Here is a 23,651-nt window from a genome sequence, read left to right as displayed (position 1 = left end):
GTTTAAAAATGCGTTAAAAAAAACTGCCTTGTGAGAAAAAATTGTCATCTGACGCTGAATCCGGAATGGTAACTATTGTTTTGGTTAATCTTAAAAGTGAGTTTCCTGCGGAAAAGAATGTATGGTGATTTCGAAAAAGAGCCTGAAACCCCCTGAAAATGGCGTCAGATCCTTTTTCTTTGCAAGAGAAACCTTTCTCTTTGCAAGAGATTTTATAAAAAATTCTTCATATACGAAGTCTAACAAGCCGTTTGAGATTGAGGTGTATTCTGTTATTCTGATTCAAGCAAAGCCAACGCGCCTGTGCTCTTAGAAAAACTATGTGGGGGAGTGGAGTAAATTTGACTTTTGTGGACGAAATTCTGATACGATTTTTCCACCTTGCTCCAAAAATTCTGCATTTTTGCATTTATGAGCTTGAAATATTAATATTCAAGAAAAACCCGATTTTTTCGGGTTTTATCCTCAATATAAAATATAAAAGCTTCTCCGTCAACTAGAAATTATCCTCAATATAAAAGTAGTGTATACCCTAATACTAGCCAACATCCTTTAAAAAAGAAACATTTAAAAATCAAAGACGCATTCATCAGCAAAAAGAAGACAATATTTTACAAACAACAATTTTACAATCAACCACTTTAGGCTATCAAACTTAAAATGATCAGAAACTACTTTGAATGAAAAAATCAAGGGAAAAAATTCATCAAATACTTGTTTATATTCATTTTTTACATTTTACGAGTCAAACAGTATTTTTCTTTTGGGGGGAGGGGAGGGGTCATTATCTCTTTAATAAAGACAAAATATTATGAACTGAAAATATCGCTTTGGCAATTCATTTTTCTTTATGAGCAATTTTTGTGTATATATATATATATGTATATATATATATATATATATATATATATATATATATATATATATATATATATATATATATATATATATATATATATATATATATATATATATATATATATATATATATATATATATATATATATATATATATATATATATATATATATATATATGTATGTATATATATCATATACTAAATAATTATATACTAGATATTTGAAATATTGGATTATTTTATAATTAAACTTCTATGATTTTAGTAGTACAGACCTATAGCTGCACAGATGCAATGCTGTGACGAATCCGAATCCCAGGATTTGGATTCTTCGACCAGCAAGATCACCTTTCCAACTGACTCAATCTTTTGAGGGTCTCTCAGGTATTTGTAAGTGAATTTATACAGAAAATTCAGCGAAACTGCCAGCATATACTGAGCTAAATGTGAAAATGGCGTAATTTCAATATTTCAAAAACTCTTACTGGTATTTGATTGAAACTTTCCATAAAATGGTCAGGAGGGGGCCGAACGAAAACAAAACACTCGTGCACATAAATGTCAGAGACAAGTGCATTTGTGTATCTCAGGAACGGCTTCGGCAGAAATTTTGCAAAGTTCCCGTAAATTCTTGATTTCTGCAAAAAATTCGTCATAAATCAGGTAGCGATTCAGTAAAATTTACGAAGATCGCCCCCTCCCCCCAATGAAATGAGTCTTGGGACGCCCCTGCTTGTGTGAAAAGGTAAAAAAAGGCAATGAACTGTTTCCCAAGATGTCCCCATTCCCTACTGCTTCTCACCCGTGCATTTAAAATTAATAAAATTACCCATTTTTTTGGGCTATAAAGGTGTTAATGGCACGAAGTTCAACCCCAAAGAGGTGGAAACCAAGATGCACTAATGCAAAAATTGAAAGAATTACACACCCACCTCCTAACAGAATTCATTGCTAGTCCAAGCTTTCAACTTAGTCAGTCAATTTCGAATATGTGTCATTACTGTCTGATGGCTTACGACCGTGTTATCAAGGTCCCTCATATTCCCAAACATGATATTTCACATCTTTACTACTATTTGACAAAACTAACTATTTATATATTAATTGTTTCTTTGACTTTATTTTCAGTTTTTAAATTGTCTTACTCCTTTGATCCCCAAATTTTAATATTCGAAAAGTTTTTTAAACTTTTAACATGTTAGACGTATTGGTCTGTTTTATAATTATTATTCTATTAATTTAGCAGTACAGATTGATGAGCTTAAAGATACGGTTCATCATTTTCTAACATAAAAAAAAACAATACTAGGATTCTAGAACTATGAATTTGAGTAAGATCACCTTCCCAGTTGACTCAACCTTTTTATCAGGGCTCCTTAAGTGATTCCTGACTCTAGGAACATCAAGTAGTAAGTAAGTACATGATAAGATATAAGAATATGAAATAATAAAGTTTTACCTAAATAAGCATTTCAATATTTATTAAGATAAAAAGTAAATAAAATGTCTCGAATTTATTTTCTTGTTTGTCGACCCATGGTGAGGTTTCTTGGCCGAGTAGCAAAAGCTATACAGGCAGAAGAAGAGCTTGAATGAGCAGTAAAATCTTTTAGAGAGGGTTGAGCAAAAAGGGTAATTTATTGAAAAAAGTAAAAGGTTCTATTTCTTTTAAAATGTAAAAAGTGGGAGAAAAACAAGAGGCATAAACAACAATTTTACAGAGAATAAAACTAATTTAAGGTTAAGAACCCTTGATTTTTATTTTAACTTTACAATTACAAGAAGCCATGTCTGTTGCAACGACTTTTTATGTAAAACTGAACGCCATTACACAAAAAGAGGGCAACAGTACAAGCTTACACTAGGTTAGTTTGGAAATTTACTGCTCAGCTCTTTAATTTCTTAGCCTAGAAAAGAAAAAGGACGTTAATCGATGGGAGATAAAAGACATATATTAAGAGAGAGAGAGAGAGAGAGAAATAAATAAGTGGAAAGCACTTCAGGTCTTCAAGTATATTGCAATTGAAAATAACTCAATAACTATTACAAAAAACGCGTAAAGATGTAATAAAAACAAAAAATAAAGAAATATGCATTTATTCATATTTCGAAATGCCTCGAAATATGTATTTATTGTATGAGAAGATGTATGTATTCTCTCGAAATGTGTATCAGAAGAAGTATGTATTCTCTCGAAATGTGTATGAAAAGAAATATAAGTTCATTTTTAAGGAGATTTAGGGAAAACAGTATACAGACTAGAGCTGCCTGGGGGAAATTAAAGCCAAACAGAGTTGACGATAATTTTTTTCTAACGTTTTTTTTCTCTTCTTTCTGCCCTTTGAAGAGGATTTCTCCTCCAAAGTTTAAAGTTTTATCACATTGTATTGATTCAACTAATATGTAATGCATGTGTTGTCTTAGGGGTAATACATAAACTAAGAAAAATTAATCAGAAATTAATTATGTTCTTAAGTTACCAATTAAAACACTTGAAAAGTAGTTTTGGATAGTAATAATATTTAGGTGGCCACCCTGACACCAATAGAACTATTCTAGGGTAACTATCATTTCCTAGCTTCCTTAAATACTCTAGTCAAAAACATAAACATTCTCTCTGTGAGAGAGAGAAAGAGAGAGAGGGAGAGAGAGAGAGAGAGAGAGAGAGAGAAAAAAAAAAGAAGAGATATTGGAAGACAATTTTTTTTCCAAGAAATTGTTTCCAAAATAATTTAGGGTATTTCTACAAAATTGACGGAGGCTAATGTTTCAAAAATTTTTTTTTCTAGGAAAGCATCATATTTGTTTCGAATGTTGTTACATGTTTTACGAGTATGTACAGATTTGGTCTTCTAGAGGGGGTTTATTACAACCCTCAGGGGCACCATAACCCGAAAACGCAAAATTGTTTTTGCAAAAAGTGCAGAGTAGAAAATGTATCTGATTATAAAACAAAAATTGATTTTTGAAATTATATACGCAACTCGTGCTTTGACTTTTAAGAGCACAAAATGTATGAAAACCCTCCTATATAACTGAAAGATGACTTTGGTACAATCTTAGCTATATTACTGGTAATATTATATCAATTTCCAAAATTATTTGCGCTACTAGAATCTGGTAATAAAACCAAAACAAAGAATAGAAATGCGACATCATGTTTATGACTCTATTAAATTTCAGATCCTCTAAGGAGGGTTGCATTTAATAAAATGATCATCCTGTATATCTTGGGGTCTGATAACAAGGATACGAGAACGGTAGGCTCGAGCCCCTTATTTGTGGGAGAGGAAGACCCAAGAGATCGGTGGGTGATAACAAAAGGCAAGCTCAAATCAAATATGAAAAAAAATTGAATGCAAAACTCTTGAATTTCAAAAACAAGAGCAAAACTATTAAATATACTTCACCAAAGTAGAAACAAATCTTTTGAAAAATTGGGAGAGGGAATAAAAATGGAAACAAAACCAAAAAATTAGATATATACCAGCAGCACAAATATCAGAAGGCTCTTTCATATAAGGCTTACAGTCGACCGTTAATTTTAGATTTCCCTGAACATCATGCTTTGTCTAATTAACATACATTATCAATTATAAACTTTTTTTCAAAATTCATCATGGTTGTAGAACAGCTGCAACCTAGTAAAGAGCGAACCATAGCCCATAGCAATCAAAAGTTTAAAAATGCGTTAAAAAAAACTAACTGGTGAGAAAAAATTGTCATCTGACACTGAATCAGGAATGGTAACTATTGTTTCGGTTAATATTAAAAGTAAGTTTCTTGCGGAAAAGAATGTATGGTGATTTCGAAAAAGAGCCTCAAACCCCCTGAAAATGGCGTCAGATCGGAATTAAAAGTACACCATTGGAATCAGCATGGTCCAAAACCTTTTGTAGGATATTACAGTAGCCCACCTTGAACACCAAGGAAAATGACTTTTTTGCATGGGTAGCACTAATATCTCCTTTCTTTTTTTCACCAGGGCTAGCAAAGGACTAGAACATCATAGAGATGTTTAATGGCTCATTTGAATGGAAATTAAATTTGCTAGTGCCCTTTTTAAGAGACCAAAAAGATTGGAGGGCAAATAGCCCCCCTCCCCCCAAACTAGTCCTATAAAAATTTTGAGACAGCCATTTTGTTTAACATAGTTCGAAGGTCCAATATATATGCTTTTGATGATGATATGGCCCTCCATAGTCCCTGAGGAAGGGCTATATGTGGTATCGGGCGTATCGATATCGCGCATATCGGTATCGCATGCATCGTATCAGAAATATCGGTATCGATATCCATTGTTACTTTTTCAGTCATTTTCTAGCCTCATTTTTTAAAGCATGTCCCGGCATGGTATCATGGTTGCAGCGGTAGCTGCAACCTAATTAAGAGCGAACCACAGCCCATAGTAACTAAAAGTTAAAAAAGACGATTTGAAAAAAATTGCCATCTGACAATGACTCAGGAATGTTAACTATTATTTTGGTTCGTCTTAAAAGTAAAATTTTTTTGCGAAAGGAAATTTAGGATTTGAAAAAAAACCTCAAATCCCTTGAAAATGGCGTCAGATCAAATTAAAAAAGTCCCATTGGAATGAGCATCGTCAAAAACCTCAAGGAAGGGCTACAAGTAGGATTGAAATATGAAAAATAAGAAAAAATAAATTAAAAATGAGGACCATGTCATCCAGTGGACAGAAAAGAAGCAAAAATAACAGAAGCAAATATTTCGTCAGGAATTTCCACCCAGGTCTTCAGTCCTCAAAATAAAGAAGAAAAACTAACATCTTGGAGCAACTCTTAACAGAGCAGAAGAGAAAACTTAACAGGCCAAAATAAAGGGAGGGGGTTCATGGCTGAAATTGGTTAAAAAGCTGATTAATGGCTAGATCTTTGAAACTATTCACTTAAAAAAAAAAAAAAAAAAAAAAAAAAAAAAAAAAAAAAAAAAAAACTGCTCTTCAAGGGCAGTAGGCGCCCAAAACCCCTACCCCCTTTGATATGACCTAGTGCAAAGTGGTATTCTTTTCCTTTCTCCAAGCTGAGGATTTCGACTATTGAAAGGAAATCTTCATTGTTCTTTGACTGAAAAAAAATTTTGGAATGGATAATAATATAAAAATTGACCAGTAGTAGAAATTCAGAAGTAATATGCTAATAAAAATTCATTTTTTAGCTCGGGACTTTCTAATTAGAATTTTAAGTCGATTTTCTTTATATATATAATACTGTGAATGTCCAAAATCTGGTTAAAGGTGACACTTAGCAGTGAATGTCTGCAATAATTTTTTTTCTGACTGGATTCAAATTTTTCAGTCTTTGGCAAGCTGTGGTGGTAAAAGTTAAAGTTAGTTTATGTTTATTCAGGTTCAGTGCTGTAACAAGTACTCCAAATTTTTACTTAAGTAACAAGTACCAAGTACTATCAATTTTTTTACTTAAGTATCAAGTAATCCACCAAAATTGTACTTAAGTAGTTCAAGTAATAAGTAGTCTGAAATAGTACTTAAGTAGTACTTCAAGTAATCAAATTATATGATGTTAAAATTAATATTGAGCTAAAAAAAAAAGGGAATTCTTCCATGGGAGGCTCTTTCCAGCACAACAATCACACACTTACGCCACTGACACTCAGGTTAACTTAATGGTTTCATTTCTTATATTAAAGAACGAGTACAAAAACAGAATCAAATTGAAAAGGTGTGTTTTTTCCAACTCTACTTTTCCAGCATTATCAACATCATTAAGGTAAAAAAAAAAGCTGGAAAGAAACGGAAATAAATATCCCGTTCTCAACGGATCTTCCAGCGATTCACTCAGTCAGAAAATCGTCTTACCACATACGGTATATATAGTCAGTCGCTCAGTGCCATTCTTCAAAGACAGTTTCGCAAAAGGAGCTGATTCTGACATCTGCTTTTCAAAAGGTGACATTAAAATAGGTTGAAAAGGAAACCATCAAAACAGTAAAACGAACTCTCAAACTACGTCCATATTTTGCTGAAAAACCTTGAATTTCTCATTGGCTTTCAACAAAACGAGGCTCTCAAACCTTCCGTCCGCCAAGGACTTACGCCTTGGACTCATTATAATGCCACCTTTCGAAAAGAGACGCTCAACTGGGGCCGATGTAGGAAGTATACAATTATACTTCCGAAACACTGAATTCACTGCCGGGTACTCTTGTAAGATCGAGAGAGTCTTTCGGGAATCACTGAGATATCTCAGAATCTCGATCTTGACCGTATTTGCCACAGTTGGTTGCTGAGTGCTTGTTCCTGATTCGTCGTCCGAAAAGTCAAAAAAAGCCTCAGGAGATCTCTCAAGAACTATGCCACTGCTTTTTTCACTAGTGGCACCCATTTTCTGCTTCATTGTTATGGCCTCCTCTGTCATCAAACCCAGCACCAGTTCCTTGTGTTCTTCTTTCCCAAACTTGTCCTTGAAAAACGGCAATGACCACGTAGCAAGATGGTAGTCCGAATGAACCGCTGGAGATCCACTGAGAAACGGAAATCTTTTTCCAAGTCCTTCGAGCAGCGTCTGGGTTAAGACCCTTGTGAGTTTGACACTTTGGTGCAACTTCACCAACTTCCTTTCCAAGCACTTGATAGTTGGGAGAACAGTCCCGAAATAGGCTTTCTCCTCACCCTGAAGCATATCTAGGGCGATTGCTATGGGCTCAAGGACTGAGACGTACTCAGCAAGAAATTCAAGCTCACTTGTTTTGAATCTTGGTTTTTTCAAGACATCACACACTGCTGAGAGCTTTCCAGCCATGTGACACTCAAGAATTCTTTTCAGTGCATCGTATTCAGAATTCCATCTTGTTGCGTTGGGTCTTATCAGCTTTTTTTCGAAGACCTCTTTCAATAGGTCATTGTTTTTTGAGCTGTGGCTTAGGGAATTCCATAAGCCCTGACACTTGCTCTTGACACTCTGCAGATTTCTTTTGTAACTCACGTCCGTATTTGAAGCATACTTGGCATCTGTGGTGGCCAAAAGGTTCAGGGTATGACTAGAGCAGCGAAAGTGTGGAGGTAAGTACATACCTATATTACCTAATGAGTCCGATCTGCCATCATTCCCTTCGGGCTCAGAAATATCGCTATCGTCATCATTTGTGTTAACAATACGGTCGGGAAGATCAGAATAACTATCAGAGGTCCCTCTAACCCCTGCTTCTAGTTCATCTTGGTCTTGTGCACCACTTCTGGGATTGACACTAGAACCCAATTCTGGTTCCCCGACATCAGTCACATTCACCCTGTCAAAGATCTTACCAACGTCAACAACATCTAATTCTTCGGATTCGGAATCCATGCTTTCTTCATCAGGTGTGTCACTCTCACTGGTTGCAAACTCAGAGCTGGATTCTTGCTCCTTTGATTTTCCTAACTCCTTAAAAGCTTTGACGAAGTTTGAAGCATTGTCTGTTATAATTGCCCGAATTTTGCTCAGATTCTTGTCAAGACCATATTCACGAAATATTGCAAACAGCAAGTCTGAAATTCTGTCGAAGGTATGCGCTCCAGCAAACCTTCTAACTGCAAGCACCATAGGCCCAAATTTGTTTTGACTATCTAACACATGAGCTGTTACTCCCATAAAGCTCTTATTATTAGAAGACCAGATATCACACGTCATAGTGACATAGTCTACTTTTTCAAAGAGCTGAATCATTTCTTTCTTTACAACTAACAGAGACTCATCAATTTTACCGGCCAGAGTTTTCCTTGACATTATTGGTCTGATACTTGGGTTTATCCCCAGAATCATTTGCTTAAATGCATGACTTTCCACTGTAGAGAGTGGGCGCATGTCAGACACTATGTAATTCATAATCAACTCATCAGCCCTTTTTTTCGTACATTTCTTTTTTTCAAAGAAAGAAAAAGGTGTATCCTCTTGCTTAGGCTCGGGGATGCTTTCATCGGTTGCGTCATCAGCAGAATCAATGGTCTGCTCATCTCCATCTCGCCTCCTTTTTTTCCCAGTGTTCACTTTGGAGAATTCAACATAGGTTGAAGGATGAGCCGTCTGAAAGCAGACATAATGTTTAGTTTTGCTATATGAATCAAATCCAAAGGCTCATTGCTTTTCCACAGGATCCACTGAACATTGAAACTGCAGTATAACAAGTATAACAAATATGAATGAACCATCACTTTCTGAAGGTTTGATGGTTTGGTTTTGTCAGTCAGGAACTCAACTACTTTGAGACCATCACCTGATAGAGGGAAGTTCACCTAATGTGAGGATATGTCCCTTGTCACCTGCTTGTCAGTGAATGCCCAAAATGAAATGATTCCCAGGTCCCAGGTACAGCCATATACCTCTCAGGAGGAGATCTTCACATTCTCCTCCTGAGTGGAAGGTTCCTTTACTTGGGAATAATCTCATTTCAGACATTTACTAACTAGAGACATATCCTCTCATTAGGTGAACTTGCTTGTATCCGGCAATAGTCTCAAAATACGAGTTCCTGACTGGGTTTGGTGGATCCTTCACAATAACAACAAACCTTCACATTACTGCAGATTCAACAATTACAATGATCACCATAGAAAACCTTTTTGCAGCTTAAACTTGGACCATCCTCTGCAAAAAAGCAATGAACCCTCATGTTTCTGCAGCATCGTTGAAACATCAACATCAACCGAAAATTTGTCCAGAAATAAACTGAGTTGTTAGCAATATAGAAACATAGTAATATAACAACTAGCCTATCATCAAACTTGTAAATAGCTTATGGACATATCCAGGCATTAGTTGAGCTGCAGTTAAACTGGAAGCAGGTTAACTGAAAATACAATAAGGTATGTAGCCTGGGATATCTGGCCTATGTAACAAATAGCCTATGTCTAAGGATTTCACTATTAATACATTAAATTTAATGGGAAAAATTAACATTCCTGCTATACTAGCTTCTCAATCTCAACAAAATGCCTAGAACCCAGAAAATAAAGGTTAGACTATACAACAATATGTAATTGTGATAAAAAAAAAAAAGAGTTGTTGGTTTATTATATAAATCACCTAAAAATCACCATTGGTTTAGTATATAAACTATCATAAAATGAAATTTTTATTAGGGAGATGGAGAATTTAATGGAAAATTTGAATAGTGAACCTAAATATAAAGTGCAAATGGGAGATTTCAATACTGACTTCCTTAAAAGTTCAGATTGTCCAGATTTTCTCAATTTAGTAATTTCTTCTTTTCTATATCCACTGATAACTATCCTTACATGAGTTACTGGGAAATCTGCAACACTAATTGACAATATATTTGTGGATGAAAATCTAATTGAATGTTTGAATGCTGGTGTATTAATTATGGATGGATCAGTAGATCACAAGCAGGCAAGCCTATTAAGCTTAGGCTATACAAGCCCAATGGACATTGTGGCTTGATGCAATGCTTCCAATTACTTGATTTTACTTCAAGTCAGGAAATGTAAAATGGGGCTAGGTCAGGAAAATGAAATTTTCAGTAGACTAAAGATAGGCTTTGTAAGGATAGACTAGTCTAGGCCTAGTAATAGCAAAACATATTTTTAGCTCTAATATTTATTAAAGGGGAGAAATCAGATAAAGAAAAAAAGGAAATATACCATTAGATTTTCTATTTCCTTGTCTATTCCCCCACAAAGCCAGATACACCTTTAGGCTTAACAAAACAGTTTGATTTTTCTTTAAACTAGCTTTATTTGGTAATACACATCAGCTGCTGATGAAGAACTGGGTATATTATCCAAGCACCCCTGGTGTTTGGATAATCACTAACTTTGGACAAGCAACCGAGCATAATTTGATTCAAATAGAGCCTATATTTCCAAGCAAGCTCTTAGTCTTGCATATGTATAGATTTAGATTACCTTGTTGGGATTAGCTCAATTTGATCTCAGAAACTTTTTTATACTGAAAATTAAGCTTAAAGAAAAGTTAGCAAACCCTAGTAGCCTATTTTTTCTTTACAGCACATGTCTGGGATTGAATCTATTTATGTTTGAGTGGTTTTGTATCCTACAAGGCCTATAGGATCATGTGTTTAAGATTGGGCAGTATTTTCTAGAATTAGCCTAGGCTATGCTTAAACTAAATTGTGTATTTGTCATTAGACTCTACTATTAACTATCAATGCATTCAAAACATTCAGCAATCCATATGGCTAAAATATTCAGCCTAATCAAATAGCCTAGGCTAGCCTACTTGTTCAAGAAAATTTGATACTTCCTTTGAGTTCTGCAAATTAGCAAGTTCTGCAAGTTCTGCAAGTTCTGCAGTTCTGCAAATGGAAAACACACACAAAAACAAAAATTATATATGCATTCTACATTCTATAACCATTATTCCAATCCCAATCAGCCTCATACACAACAATCTCAATACACAACTTAGCCTCAAGATTAACACAGAGAAGCCAAGGCTCATAGCAATCCATTAGTTTTCGTAAATGTAAAGCTGCTGGTTGCTGGTTCCGAGACCCTTTTGAATGACACCTAGCCTACCACAACTAATTTCGGCCCATTCTGGTTCGTTGAACATTCTTCTCCTGAGGTGAAGTTAATCAAGCTAGGTGTGGGGTAAATTGTGCATTAATTTCATAATGCTGGATTAACAGTAAGCTTAGCCTACAGGAGATCCAGGCTACACAACTCTAGCCTAGGTTTGTTCAATCCAATCTGAACGATATCCGAATAGACCAAAACAACAAACAGATTAAAATTGCGTATGGTGTGTAGGTTGTGTTGTAAGGAAACTACTGGGCTATCTGTATGGTGATACCTGTCAAAGTTTAAGAGAGAAAAAAATTACAAACAGACATAAAAAGGACAAGGAGACTTACACGCAAGTGTTTGTGGAAATTTGAAGGTGCATGCAGGTGTCCTTTGAGAACCCTGTTGGGACAGTTCTTGCACCATGCACTAAGTGCGCCATCTTTTTCGATTTGTCCTTTTACAGCAAAATATTTGCCTTGAAGAATAAACGGTAATTGTTGTTTGCCTGCGTCAGCCATTTTTTTTTTGACACCTTTTTTCTTATTCTTCTGAAATGCGCTCGACGTAAACGCAAAACAAAAGAATTAAATAAACCAAACACAGACCCACCAAACCCAGAAAATAAAAAATTTGCAAAAAAAAAAAAAAAAAAAAAAATGGAACGGTTACTCGTAATTTATTTGAAAAATTACTTTACTTTTATTTTAAAAATGAAGTAATAATTAGCTGCAATTTTTTAATTAATTAAAAGTAAAAATTAATCTGTGGAATTTTTAATTAAGTACAAGTACAAGTACTTGAAAATTTTACTTAAGTAGTACTTGAAGTAAAAGTACTTCAAGTAAGTTACAGCACTGTTCAGGTTGCATTAAATAAGGTTATGAAATCAGAAATGGACTTAACTTAACCAAACCTAGCCCAACCTAACATGTCATTGTTAAACCTTGAATTAAACTGAAAAAGTTGACTGGCAACCCTGACTAAATCCAGGAAGAACAAAAGGAATTTTGGACATTTACTATAGCATATATGGCATCTTATATGGACAAAATTTGCCTTATTTTCGAAAAAAGAGGGAAACACAGAGGTGCCAATTAGGGGTGGGGGGGGGGGAGGACATGCCCAACTAGACTTTGAAAATTACCTTTTATCTATGTTTCACAGCCATTTTCTTACATTTCACAGCTGATCATTATATGAGACACTGTATAAATGAAGTTTCTCACTCCGGGAACTGAATTTAAACTTTAGTTTTTTAAGGTTTAGGGGGAATAAAAGGTACAAAGGTTTGGTAAGGTTATGTATTTAATAGATGCTATGCTTTACCCCCACCCCCTAATGTGCAAATATATAGCCCAAATTTGTTCATAAACTATTATATTTTCTGCCTATTTTGTTTTATTTCATTAGCATTAACGAAACTTAACTTCTCGCGTGTTTATCGGACTCTACACAAGTACCGAGTCTTGATTCCCCAACTAGTGTTAAGTTTGTTCAGAACAACAAGTTTCTACAAAAACTAACAATTGCTTCATACGAACAGACGGCCCTTTTCATCTCTTAGTTTAGTATCCTCAGTTGAACCTCTCCTTTTCAGTTGAAGAAGACTCATTTTCCTTTACAGCTCATAAAACCTAATTGGAAATTCAGTCAGCTTGGAATTCGGGGTTTGGAGAAAGAATTTAACGCCATTTTCAGTCACGATTGATCTTTAAACAGTTACCAGAAGACCAGAAGTACCATATTTTACGTTTTATGTTTACTCTCTATTTTATAATTAAATACATTATTTCCAGAACTAGAGCGTTATTGGTAGTAACTTAACAGTTCTGTTAACTTACTACCAATAACGCTCTAGTTCTGGAAATAATGTATTTAATCATTACAAAAGTAGTAATACAAGTAACAAATGTAGTGGAAATAACCTTAAATAATAAAAATCCAAAAATTTTGACTTCATGTCTTGGAGCCTTTATCAATGGGGGAAAAAGTTACATTAAAGGAAACCTAACATATAAAGACAAAGACAAAAAAAACACACAAAAAAATAAATAATAGTCTCACCTAAATTGATGTGAACTTTATGTGAGTTTTATTTATTGTTTTTCCCACTGTTTTATTTAACTTACACCCGTTTATCCTCTCTTAACTTATGTAAATCAGTGCAAGTCCTTTATCAGAAAAGTTCTTGAGTAAGTTTCAATTACAATATAATTGAAGACCTGGAGTGCTTTCCAATTATTCGTTCTATTGGGCATATTCCTACTCCTTGAAAAACGCTCTTCATTGTTTGGACATCTATCAAGAAATATATAACAAAAATGCAATCATATATTTGCACACTTTTGTTCAAATACATATACTTTTTAAGACTTCTGGTGAGCGATTCAAAACTGCAAGAAATCCGAAACCAGTCTAAAGAAGACCCCCAGCTAGTTGCACTCTGACAAATTATAAAAACTGGCTGGCCAGTTTGCTGCAAGCTATGTCCTAGTCATGTACTGCCATTTTGGGGAATCCAACACAAACTGTACATCAATGACGAAATCATATTCAAGGGAGACAGGATAGTGGTATCAGCATGTCTGAGATCCGACAAGTTAAAACAGCTACACGCTTCCCATCTAGGGGCGGAGAAAATTAAACAGAGAGCCAGGATGCTCATCTACTGGCCTCGACCGAAAAAAAGACATAGAAAATCTGATTGTCAGCTTCTACACATGCCAAAAAACAGATGGAGTCAACAAAAAGAGCCACTAATCTGCTCACCAGTTTCAGTTCTCTCCTGGCAACAAGTTGCCCGTGACATATTCACCAGACATGGAGCCAGCTACCTCCTAGTGGTGGACTACCATAGCCGCTTTTTTGAAACTGATCTGTTGCGTGAATTAACAGCAGCAGAAGTCATTTTGAAACTGAAGTTGCATTTTGCCTGTCATGGCCTACCCCAGGTCATGATGTACGATAATGGTAGACAATTCGTGTCCCAAGAATTCAAGAGGTTTGCCAGGGACTGAAGATTCAAGTAAAAAACTTCAAGTCCAATATAGCCCCAGTCAAATAGATTAGTGGAAAAGACTATCCAGACTTGCAAGAGCATTATGACCAAGGCAAGTGAAAATGGATCAGACCCATATCTTGGAATTCTGGAATACCTTAGCACCCCAATAGACGGTTTAGCTGCCCTCTCACAGCAATAAAAATTTTAGCACAGAGCGAGGCTTTGAGGAGGAGTCGTTGAAACAACGAAAAATACTGCGTCGCGGTTTCTGAAACATATATTTGAATAACTGTTTCAAACAACCTGGCTCATAATATTTTCTTATATTTGTAGAATTCTGACAAACTACGGCACTTTACTCCAAACACAAAATCAACTCAACAGAACTGAAATAGAAACATGAAAACCTATGAGTGTTCTTCAGAAACTAGATGACATTTAACTCTCAATAGCTTTTATCAGCAATAAAATCAATAACTTTTACCAGTTTTTTAACTTCATTCCAACTCTAAAAAATCAAAAATCAAGAAAGCTTAGTTTTGAGTGAGGCGCAAGTTTTTCAGAATCCTTACAATATAGGGAAATATCATGTGGCAGTTTGTTTTAAACATTTTTCCAAAAATATGTTGCATAGACCGCAAAACAGCAATTTCTTTTTGCACAAGTTCCAACTTCGCTCTTTACTTTCATCAGACATTCTTTTCTTTATATTTTTTTTTTTTCAAAGAAACTAATAAACATAATCTTAGTTTTGCTAAGAAATACGATCTTCACCTCTCTCCTCAGCTTTGCTTTAAAAAACAAGTATTTGTCACAAAAAAAAGTCCATGAGGAATTTATCCTCAACATCCTCGATGAGTTGCAAATAAAGAATTCATTGATCAGTGAAATTAATAAAATAGCTCAGGATTTTCAAAGTAATAAAAAAAAATGTGTTTTCATTGTTTGTGCTTCTTTGAATTTAAGATTTTAGGAGAAATGATAATTAGAAATGAATCGGCGATTGAAAGATTACGCATATTAAAAATAAAATGTTCTATGCCGAATTGAAACTTCTGTTACCAAAGTCACAGAGTCACCAAAGTCACCAAAGTAACATAGGCAGAGCCATTGCCACTAAACTAAAGCGTTTTTTAAATAAGTCTTCTGTATATTATTGACCTTTTCAAATCACGGGTTTATTAGACTAGAAATTTAGGACTACAAGGCAACTTAGACTTCAATATCTTATCACCGCCCAATCTAGCTTTTTAATGCTCTTTTCCACTATAAGTCTAAAAAAACACGTTGAAAACATTAATAGCTGTAAAATAAGCCTTCAAACACCTCTCTACAAGGTTGCCTACAAAATAAATTTTTTCTTGATGAAGGTTCAATATTTTTTTTGTGGGAAAATTGGCATTCTGGAATTTTCTGTTCTTAAAAAAATGATCTAGATAGGTCACGAGTAGAAAATTCGTTAAGAGTCTTAATTTTGGGAAATTAATTTTCCCTGTGGTTTGTCTTTTACTATTCCAACTAAAAAAAATCTGAGGCTTTTTCATGTGTGTATATAATCTGTATTACATTTTTTCTTCTCACAGCAAAGATGATTGGCATATTAACCCAGGGCTGAACATTCAGCAACCACAATTAGACCTATATTACAAAAATACATATTTTATAAAACTGTTCAATAGTGAAAATCCTCTTCTTTGACAGCGAAACTCACAAAAATATCTGGATATTTCAGTCACATACAGAGTGGTCGTCTCCACTTTATGAGCCGAAGATGGTTACCCTGTTTGGGATCAAAATATACAGAGACCTTTTTCGTGATTCACTGTCAAATAAAAGGATTTTCCCAATTGAACTGTTATGCGTCATGGAGAGGCAGTGTGGTCTTCGAAAATAAATACTTAATTAATTGACTTATAGCCCTAATAACAATAATGGCTGCCAAATATAACAATAATGGAGTACTTTATCATCAGTGGAATCCCTCATAACAATTATGTTTGACAAAAGAAAAACAAAAAAACACGAAGAAAAAAATAAAATAAAAAACCAAAACGGGGCTGATTTTCACAATTGGAAAAGGAAGAATGAAAGACAAAGCTGATATTTCAGTTAGGACCTCCGCCAGTCGTTCCCCAACGCAAAAAAAAAATAGTTTCTTGAATTGGGCCGTATCGAGACAAACAAATAGCTGAAACAAAAGATTAAGCAAAATAAATGAAAGACCCTTTTAAAATCCGACTGGGAGAGAAATCATTCCCTAAAAATTAATGAACCATGTCTACTGACCAGATTTGTGTTACTGCGAGCACCGAGGACACATTGGAGGTCCATGTCAAAATATATGTTTTGCGTTTTCGTTGTTTCTTTTCCACTCGCCTCGTTTCGGTAAACAGATATATATTTATTTATTTTCGCACTCGGAATATCTGCAATATCCAGGGACCTCTTACACTCTCAGCATCCACATTGCAAGCATAATCCAAATATATTCCTCCAGATGGGAGGTTAGGGAGTAAATCTCTCATCTCCTCAAAATGATCCACATTTCTTCGGTTTTCTAACTACCTTTGATTGATGATAAATTAGGGCAAGGAGCAAAAAAAAAAAAAAAGAAATAGAAAACAGCTGCCCTTAACTTATTTTGACACTCCTCAGTATTCACTGCCCTTAAACTTTAAAGTGGCATAGATATCTAAATATAACTTTCTTTCTCCCCTGCTGGAGCCAATGTAAGGTTTATTCATTCCTTGTGGACGCGCGCTGGGCTGAGAATCCGTGAATTCGGGTTCGATCCCTGGTGTGGTCAGTTTCTTAGTTTGGGACGCGGGTCAGTGGTGTGACCCGGTAAGCTTAGCCAGAGTCAACCCAGCTCTAAATGGGTACCTGGAGAAATCTGGGGAAGGTAAAACAGGAAGGGTTTGCGAAAGCATAGGTTGGCTGGCCCCCAGCCCCCCATTGCACTTCCTGGCTGAAGGGCCATGAAACGGAGATCAGCACCGCCGGTTTGGACCTTAAGGGTCTAGTGCCGCATCCTTTACCTTTATTCATTCCTTATAACCACTATTTCTTAAGATTTCTCTTTTTGTTGTTTCAAAATTACAAAAACTTAAGGCAGTGCCACTTTTTGTCAGTGTTTCAATGATGAACTACGAAAAATAATAGTGGAAACATTTGACAATGCTCTTAGTCTGTAAAAATTCAAACATTCGTCAACAATCTTTAATTCCAAATATGGAGTAAGGATTTTCAGCACTCGGGACAATATCTGTTCTGCACCGGAGAGCCGACAATGTAGAGAGCCTCTCCCGAGCTACTCCACTGTTTGCTTTCCCAAGACAACAATATTCTCAAAGGAAAGCTACACCTTCTTAACCTGTTTGGTGTCGTATGTTTTTAGCTTTTTTTTTCTTAATTTTTAGCGACGTCCCTTTTTTCTAATTGAGCATCCGCTACAACCAAAGTTACATATGAAGGTGATTTTAATCATAGTCATGACCTTTTATGGTACAATTGTCCATTGACCATTTCAACTATCATGTTAAATTTACACTGCCCTTCGTCCTTGAAGACAAATAAAAAAAAATAATGAACGTTGGATATAAAGTATAACGTTCAATACCTACCTCCATCAGACTTTGGTATTTCGTCAAACTTTTCGGATAATATCTTACTCAAATCGGCAGCTGAAGGTCTAAGATTCGGAAACGGCGAAACGAGACGTTGTACTAACTTTGCCTAAGAACAGATAAACAATTTTTAAGAGGATACATACATAATCAACACATCAATTTCACTTTCCTCTAAGTGCAAATATTTGTTTTTTCAGTACCTTTTAAAAGAGATGTTAGTAAAGATAAGTTTCATTTTTTGCTTTAAGTTAAGTAAATAAATGAGATAGATAAGATTAGCTGCTCTGTGAAAAGAATAGCCTACCTCTCCCCCCCCCCACCCTGACCTGGTTTCAAATAAAAAGTACTTTAATTTTTTCTCAACATGACAAGTCGATACCATTCTTCTTCATTGTCATGCCCAAAACAACAAGAAAGTTGGAAAGCGATTGAGAGGGCACAAACAACGATGAACCAACAGGACCCCCATGCTTTTATACTTGTACTTAAAATGAAAAAAAAAACGTGACAGTGTGCGGAAATAAATAATGAGGGTAATGAAAAATCGGTTTATCTTCCATCAATCTGGTTCTGGATTAATCAGTTTTTCTAATTAATCAGAGTTCAAATCAACTAGAATGAAACCAACGTTCCACTTAACTTTATGCCAATTACTCTATTAGGATAATTATCATTAATTTGTATGAAGAACAAAAATAAAATAGCAAACACTAAGGAAGGGCAACACATAACATCCCATTGGGCTCGCCGAACATACGGCGAACCTAACATAGATCTAAAAGAAAATAAATATATGAATGAAATTATCTCGTATCAACTATATTCAATTTTGGATTTAAAATTCTTCTCATACCTAACACGAAGCATTATATTTGTAATTAACGACTAATAAAGATATTTATAAAAAATTTTGGTTTTCCATTTCCAGCCAAATTGACAACGTTTCCAAAAACAAGGATCAATCCCCCTCAACTTCTTTTTCCAAACCCATCTGATGAAAATTTTGAGATAGACATTTTGTTAAAAATAGTTCAAAGATCAGATAAGAAAAACTCCAGAGTCAATACAACCCCTTAAAGCCCAGGGGAAGGCGTTGTAAGTTATGCCCTAAGGGCATGCATGGCTCTTATGAAAGGGATGTTCGTATAAACTTCATAGAGGGCTCATTTAATTGGATTTTTAGTTACTTTTCTAGTTCACTTTTTAAGAGTAAAAAGATATCCGAGGGCAACTAGCCTCCCCCCTCCACACACCCTTTTTCCCCCAAGCACATTCAGTAAAATTTTTATAATAGCCATTTCAATAAAAATAGTTCAAAGGTCAGATAAGAAAAATTCCGTGTCAACACAACCCCCAGGGCCCGGAGGCAGGCGTTATGAGTAATGCTCTAGGAGCATACGTTATTTTTATGCAAGGGATGTTCGCATAAACTTCGGAGAGGGTTCGTTTGATTTGAAATCGAAAGTTCTAGTTCAATTTTTAAGAGACAAAAAGATTCGAGGTCAACTAGCCACCCCCCTCCACGCCCTAAATGCGACATTTTGTAAAAATAGTTCAAAGTTCAGATAACAAAAACTCCGGTGTCAACACATCCCCCTAGAGCCCGGGGGAAGGCGTCGTAAGTTATGCCCTGGGGGCATATCAAGGCCGTGTCCAGGGGGGGTTACCCGGTTTGACCCCCCCCCCCCCGAAATTTTTGACAAAGTCGAAAATAAGTCAAAAATTAGTTAAACCTAGGTAAAAATCAGTAAAATTAGTCAAAAACTGAGTCAAAATTACCCCCCTCCCCGAAAAAAATCCTGGATCCGCTCTTGGGGCATAATGGTTGTTATGGAAGGGATGCTCGTATAAACTTCATAGAGGGCTCATTTGATTAGAAATTGAAAGTTGTAATTCACTTTTAAGACTCAAAAGTGATTGGAGGGCAGCTAGCCCTCCCCCACGCTCTATTTTTTTTCCTAGAGGTACTTCATATGGCAGGGGTCGTCGTATAAACTTCAAAGGGGGTTTATTCGATGGGAATTCGATAGTTATAGTGCCCTTTCTAAGAGTCAAAAGTGATCAGAGGACAACTAGCCCACCAAGCCCTTTTTCTTCAAATAAATCTGACAAAAAACTTTAGGTAGCCATTTTGTTAAAAATAGTTCAAAGATCATATAACAAAACTCCTTTACGTGTGGCCATTTCGTTAAAAATAGTTCAAAGGTCAGATAAGAAAAACTCCCGTGTTGACACAACCCTCCACCCCTAGGCTCGGAGCAGGCGTTGTAAGCATTGCTCTGGGGGCATATATGGTTCTTATGGAATGTGTGCTCGTATAAAGGTCGGAGGGCTCATTTGATTGTAAATTGAAAGTTCTAGTTCACTTTTAAAGAGTCAAAAGATACCAGAGGGCAACAACCCCCCCCCCTTCATGCCCTTTTTTCCTCAAACCAATCAGATGAGAACTTTGAGATAGCCACTTTTAAAAAATTTTCAAGGATCATAAATTGAAAACTCCGGGGTCAACACAACCCCCCAGGGCCCAGAGAAAGGCGTTATAAGTAATGCTCTAGGAGCATATATAGTTCGTATAGAAGGAATTCTCATATAAACTTAGGAGAGGGCTCATATGATTGGAAATTGAAAGTTCTCGTTCACTTTTTGAGGGTCAAAAGAGATCGGAGTGCAACTAGCCTTCCCTCTCCAAGCCCCATTTTCCTCAAACCCATCCTATAAAAACTTTGACAGAGCCATTTTTTTCAAAATAGTTCAAAGGTCAGATAACAAACACTCTGGTGTCGAACCCCCCCCCCTGGGCCTGGGGGCAGACATTGTAAGCTATGTTCTGGGAACGTATGTGGTTCTTGTGAAAGGGAAGCTCGTATAAACTTCAGAGAGGGTTCATTTTAATGGAAATTAAAAGTTGTAGTTAATTTTCTCAGAGTGAAAAAAGATCGGAGGGCAACTAGCCCCTCCCGCCCTCCACGCCTTTGGGTTTATCGGATCGATAAACCCATCCGATAAAATTTGAGGTGACCATTTTGTTAAAAATATTTCAGCAATCAGATATTAAAACTCCGGAGTCGATACAACCCTCCAGGGCCAAGGGACAGGCGTTGTAAGCTATACTCTGGGTATATATATATGGTTCTTATAGAAGGGATGCTCGTATAAACTTCAGAGAGGACTCGTTTGATTGAAAATAGAAAGTTCTAGTTCACTTTTAAAGAGTCAAAAGAGATTGAAGGTTAATTAGCCCCCCCCCCCACGTTATTTTTCCCCAAACCCATCCTATAAACCCATCCCCAAGCTCAGCAGATACAATTATCTGTTAAAATTCAAACTAAAAACAACCGAAAATTACTGTTAAAGAATAAATGAAACCCAAAACGAACAGAAATTTAATAAACAAGCAATAGCACAAAACATAATAAAAGGAATAATATAAATGAATAAATAGATCTGAAAGTGAGTTATGCTTAGATTGAATATGAAAATCGAGCTAAAATTTTTCTATTGAAGCATAAATGAAACTTAAAACGAACAGAAATTAAAAAAACAATAAATGCGAACAAACATACAATAGATATTAATGTGTGAATAAATAAATCTTTATACGAGTGAAACTTAAATGGAATATGCAAATCAAGCTTGAAACGAACAAAAATCACTACAAACAAGAGTTTGGGTTTCGCCTCCTTCTCTCACAGCAAAAGTCTAAAACCTACTGCTCCATTGGCGCTTTACTGAAAACTATATGCGTCTTGAACAGCCTTGGAAAGTATAAACAACATCAAATTGAATATTTGATGCATAGTGATATTATTTGTTGAAAGATCCATCAGTTCAAGAATTTATTTCACTGTAATCTTGTTTTTATTTTCAATGCTGTAAGAATTGGAAAAGATAATATATGTAATATAATTCGTTTTCAGTTAAGCAACAATGACGCAGTAGGCTTTTGGTTTTTATTTACAGTTAAGGAAGGAGGTAGTATCCCAAATCTTGTTTGTAGCAAAACTATACTCGTCTTGAACAACTTTAAAAAGAGCTAATAAATTAAACTGAATATTTGATTTATAATGATATTAATTGCTGAAAGCTCATCAGTTTAAAATTTTACAACAATTTTAATTTTTATTTTTAATATTAAGTACAAAAAAAAAATTTTTGCCATAAAATTGGTTTTCAGTAAAGCACCACTGACGCAGTAGGTTTTAGACTTTTAGTGAGAGGAGGTGATACCCAAACTCTTGTTTGTATTGATTTTTGTTCGTTTCAAGCTTGATTTGCATATTCAATTTAAGTTTCACTTGTTGTAAGATTTATTTATTCATTTACATTAATATCTATTGTATGTTTGTTTGCATTGATTGTTTATTTGATTTCTGTTTGGTTTAAGTTTCATTTATACTTAAATTGGAAATTTTTTCTTGCGTTTTAAGCTTGATTTTCATATTCAATCTAAGCATTACTCGCTTTAAGATCTATTTATTCATTTATATAATTACTTGTTGTATGTTTATTGCTATAATTGTTTATTTAATTTCTGTTCATTTTGGGTTTCATTTATTTTCTAACAGTAATTTCTGGTCGTTTTAAGTTTGAATTTTAACTGATATTTGTATCAGCTGAGATTAAGTTTAAAATGGCCTTTACTTTTCTTTTGAAAACTTATTTTTCAAATATTTTTTTAAAAATTAATTTACAAGAAAAATGCAAGCTTCCTGGCTCTACTGTTTGCAAACCTGTCAATACTGATATCAATGTCACGGTGGATATTAAGGAGGTTCAAACCACTGAGTCTAGTTTGCCCCGTCTGTACTCTGAGCCAGGTTTTCAGTTTACGTAAAGTTGGCAGATGCCACGTTCACTGGAAGAGATATAAAAATAGCAAGAAGTGAGTTCACATAAGGATATAGATCTCTGTCACACTCCATGGCAGTTTCTATTGCTGAACAAGGAAACATTCCTCCTTCTCTTTTAACCTGAAGACATCTACTTCTCCACACATGCCCTTCTGCTAAAACAAGTGTTGTGCTGGTAGACAGCACGGTTAAGCCAAGAAGTTGACTGTATATACTAGAGATATCTTTGATGGAAGATTGCAGCAAATCCGCAGCAAAACTCACAATATTTGATGACAGCAGTACGGTTAACCGGAAAGAGTACAGCGTGTCTCTCGAGAATCGGCTCTTTAACTCACTTATGACTGTGTCGAGCATAGAAAAAAAAAACAGCACGTCAATATTATTCTTCAGGCGTAGTATGAGGAGGATTATTTCGATGAACCTGTTTTTGTGTAATCCTTGGAACTTCAACAGACAACTAGATCTCATCTGACAATTCTTTTACTTGCTCGAATACTAATGCAAAACTCTTCGTCACACACTTCCCGTCGCTTTTCCAGAACATCTAAAAGATCGGAAACGTGTCCTTCGGCAGTACCCAAGTCTGAAGTCTTCTTCTGGAACAGCCAACTAAGAGGCAAGGTCACAGCAAAAATGCTGCGTAGACAATGAAGGGAAACCGCGAATTCCGCACTATGTAACGTTGTCACAAGCGTCTTTGCCTTCGGAGCGGTTACTGATTCGCTCCAGTGACTGATGTGTTCCAAAGACTGGAAGATTTTTGGAAGTTCAGACACAAACTGCATAAGTGACTTGTGCCGCTCTA

At 35.5% G+C, this 23,651-nt stretch overlaps 1 protein-coding gene and 1 long non-coding RNA gene across 3 annotated transcripts in view; both read right to left on the bottom strand.

Moving 5' to 3' along the window:
- Positions 1-2,508: 2,508 nt before the first annotated feature.
- Positions 2,509-23,651, bottom strand: part of LOC148956711 (uncharacterized) — a 103,411-nt gene continuing 82,268 nt past the window's right edge. For both annotated transcript variants that reach the window (XR_016141570.1, XR_016141569.1), the window contains exons 3-4: positions 17,988-18,099; positions 2,509-2,766 (exon numbers count right to left, since the gene is read on the bottom strand). This is a non-coding gene — a long non-coding RNA (uncharacterized LOC148956711). The remainder of the gene's footprint in view (positions 2,767-17,987; positions 18,100-23,651) is intronic.
- LOC148956712 (uncharacterized) lies at positions 6,838-11,881 on the bottom strand. Its single transcript, XM_089097728.1, has 2 exons — positions 11,711-11,881; positions 6,838-8,898 (listed from the first exon to the last, which is right to left on the bottom strand). The coding sequence occupies exons 1-2, from the start codon at positions 11,879-11,881 to the stop codon at positions 6,838-6,840; spliced, it is 2,232 nt and encodes a 743-aa protein (XP_088953854.1).

Source organism: Artemia sp. Qi Xiang Cuo, chromosome 1, assembly GCF_049724085.1.
Source record: "Artemia sp. Qi Xiang Cuo chromosome 1, ASM4972408v1, whole genome shotgun sequence".
In the NCBI taxonomy this organism is placed as follows: Eukaryota; Metazoa; Arthropoda; class Branchiopoda; order Anostraca; family Artemiidae; genus Artemia; species Artemia sp. Qi Xiang Cuo.
The sequence above is the reverse complement of the archived record's forward strand: the minus strand, read 5'-3'. Positions and strand labels throughout refer to the sequence as shown.

Bases quoted from the DNA above. Each gene is read 5' to 3' on its own strand.
- LOC148956712 (XM_089097728.1), bottom strand. From the start codon at position 11,881: ATGGCTGACGCAGGCAAACAACAATTACCGTTTATTCTTCAAGGCAAA. The intron at 8,899-11,710 runs GTAAGTCTCCTT...GTCTGCTTTCAG, and splicing joins ATTTCCACAAACACTTGCGT to ACGGCTCATCCTTCAACCTA.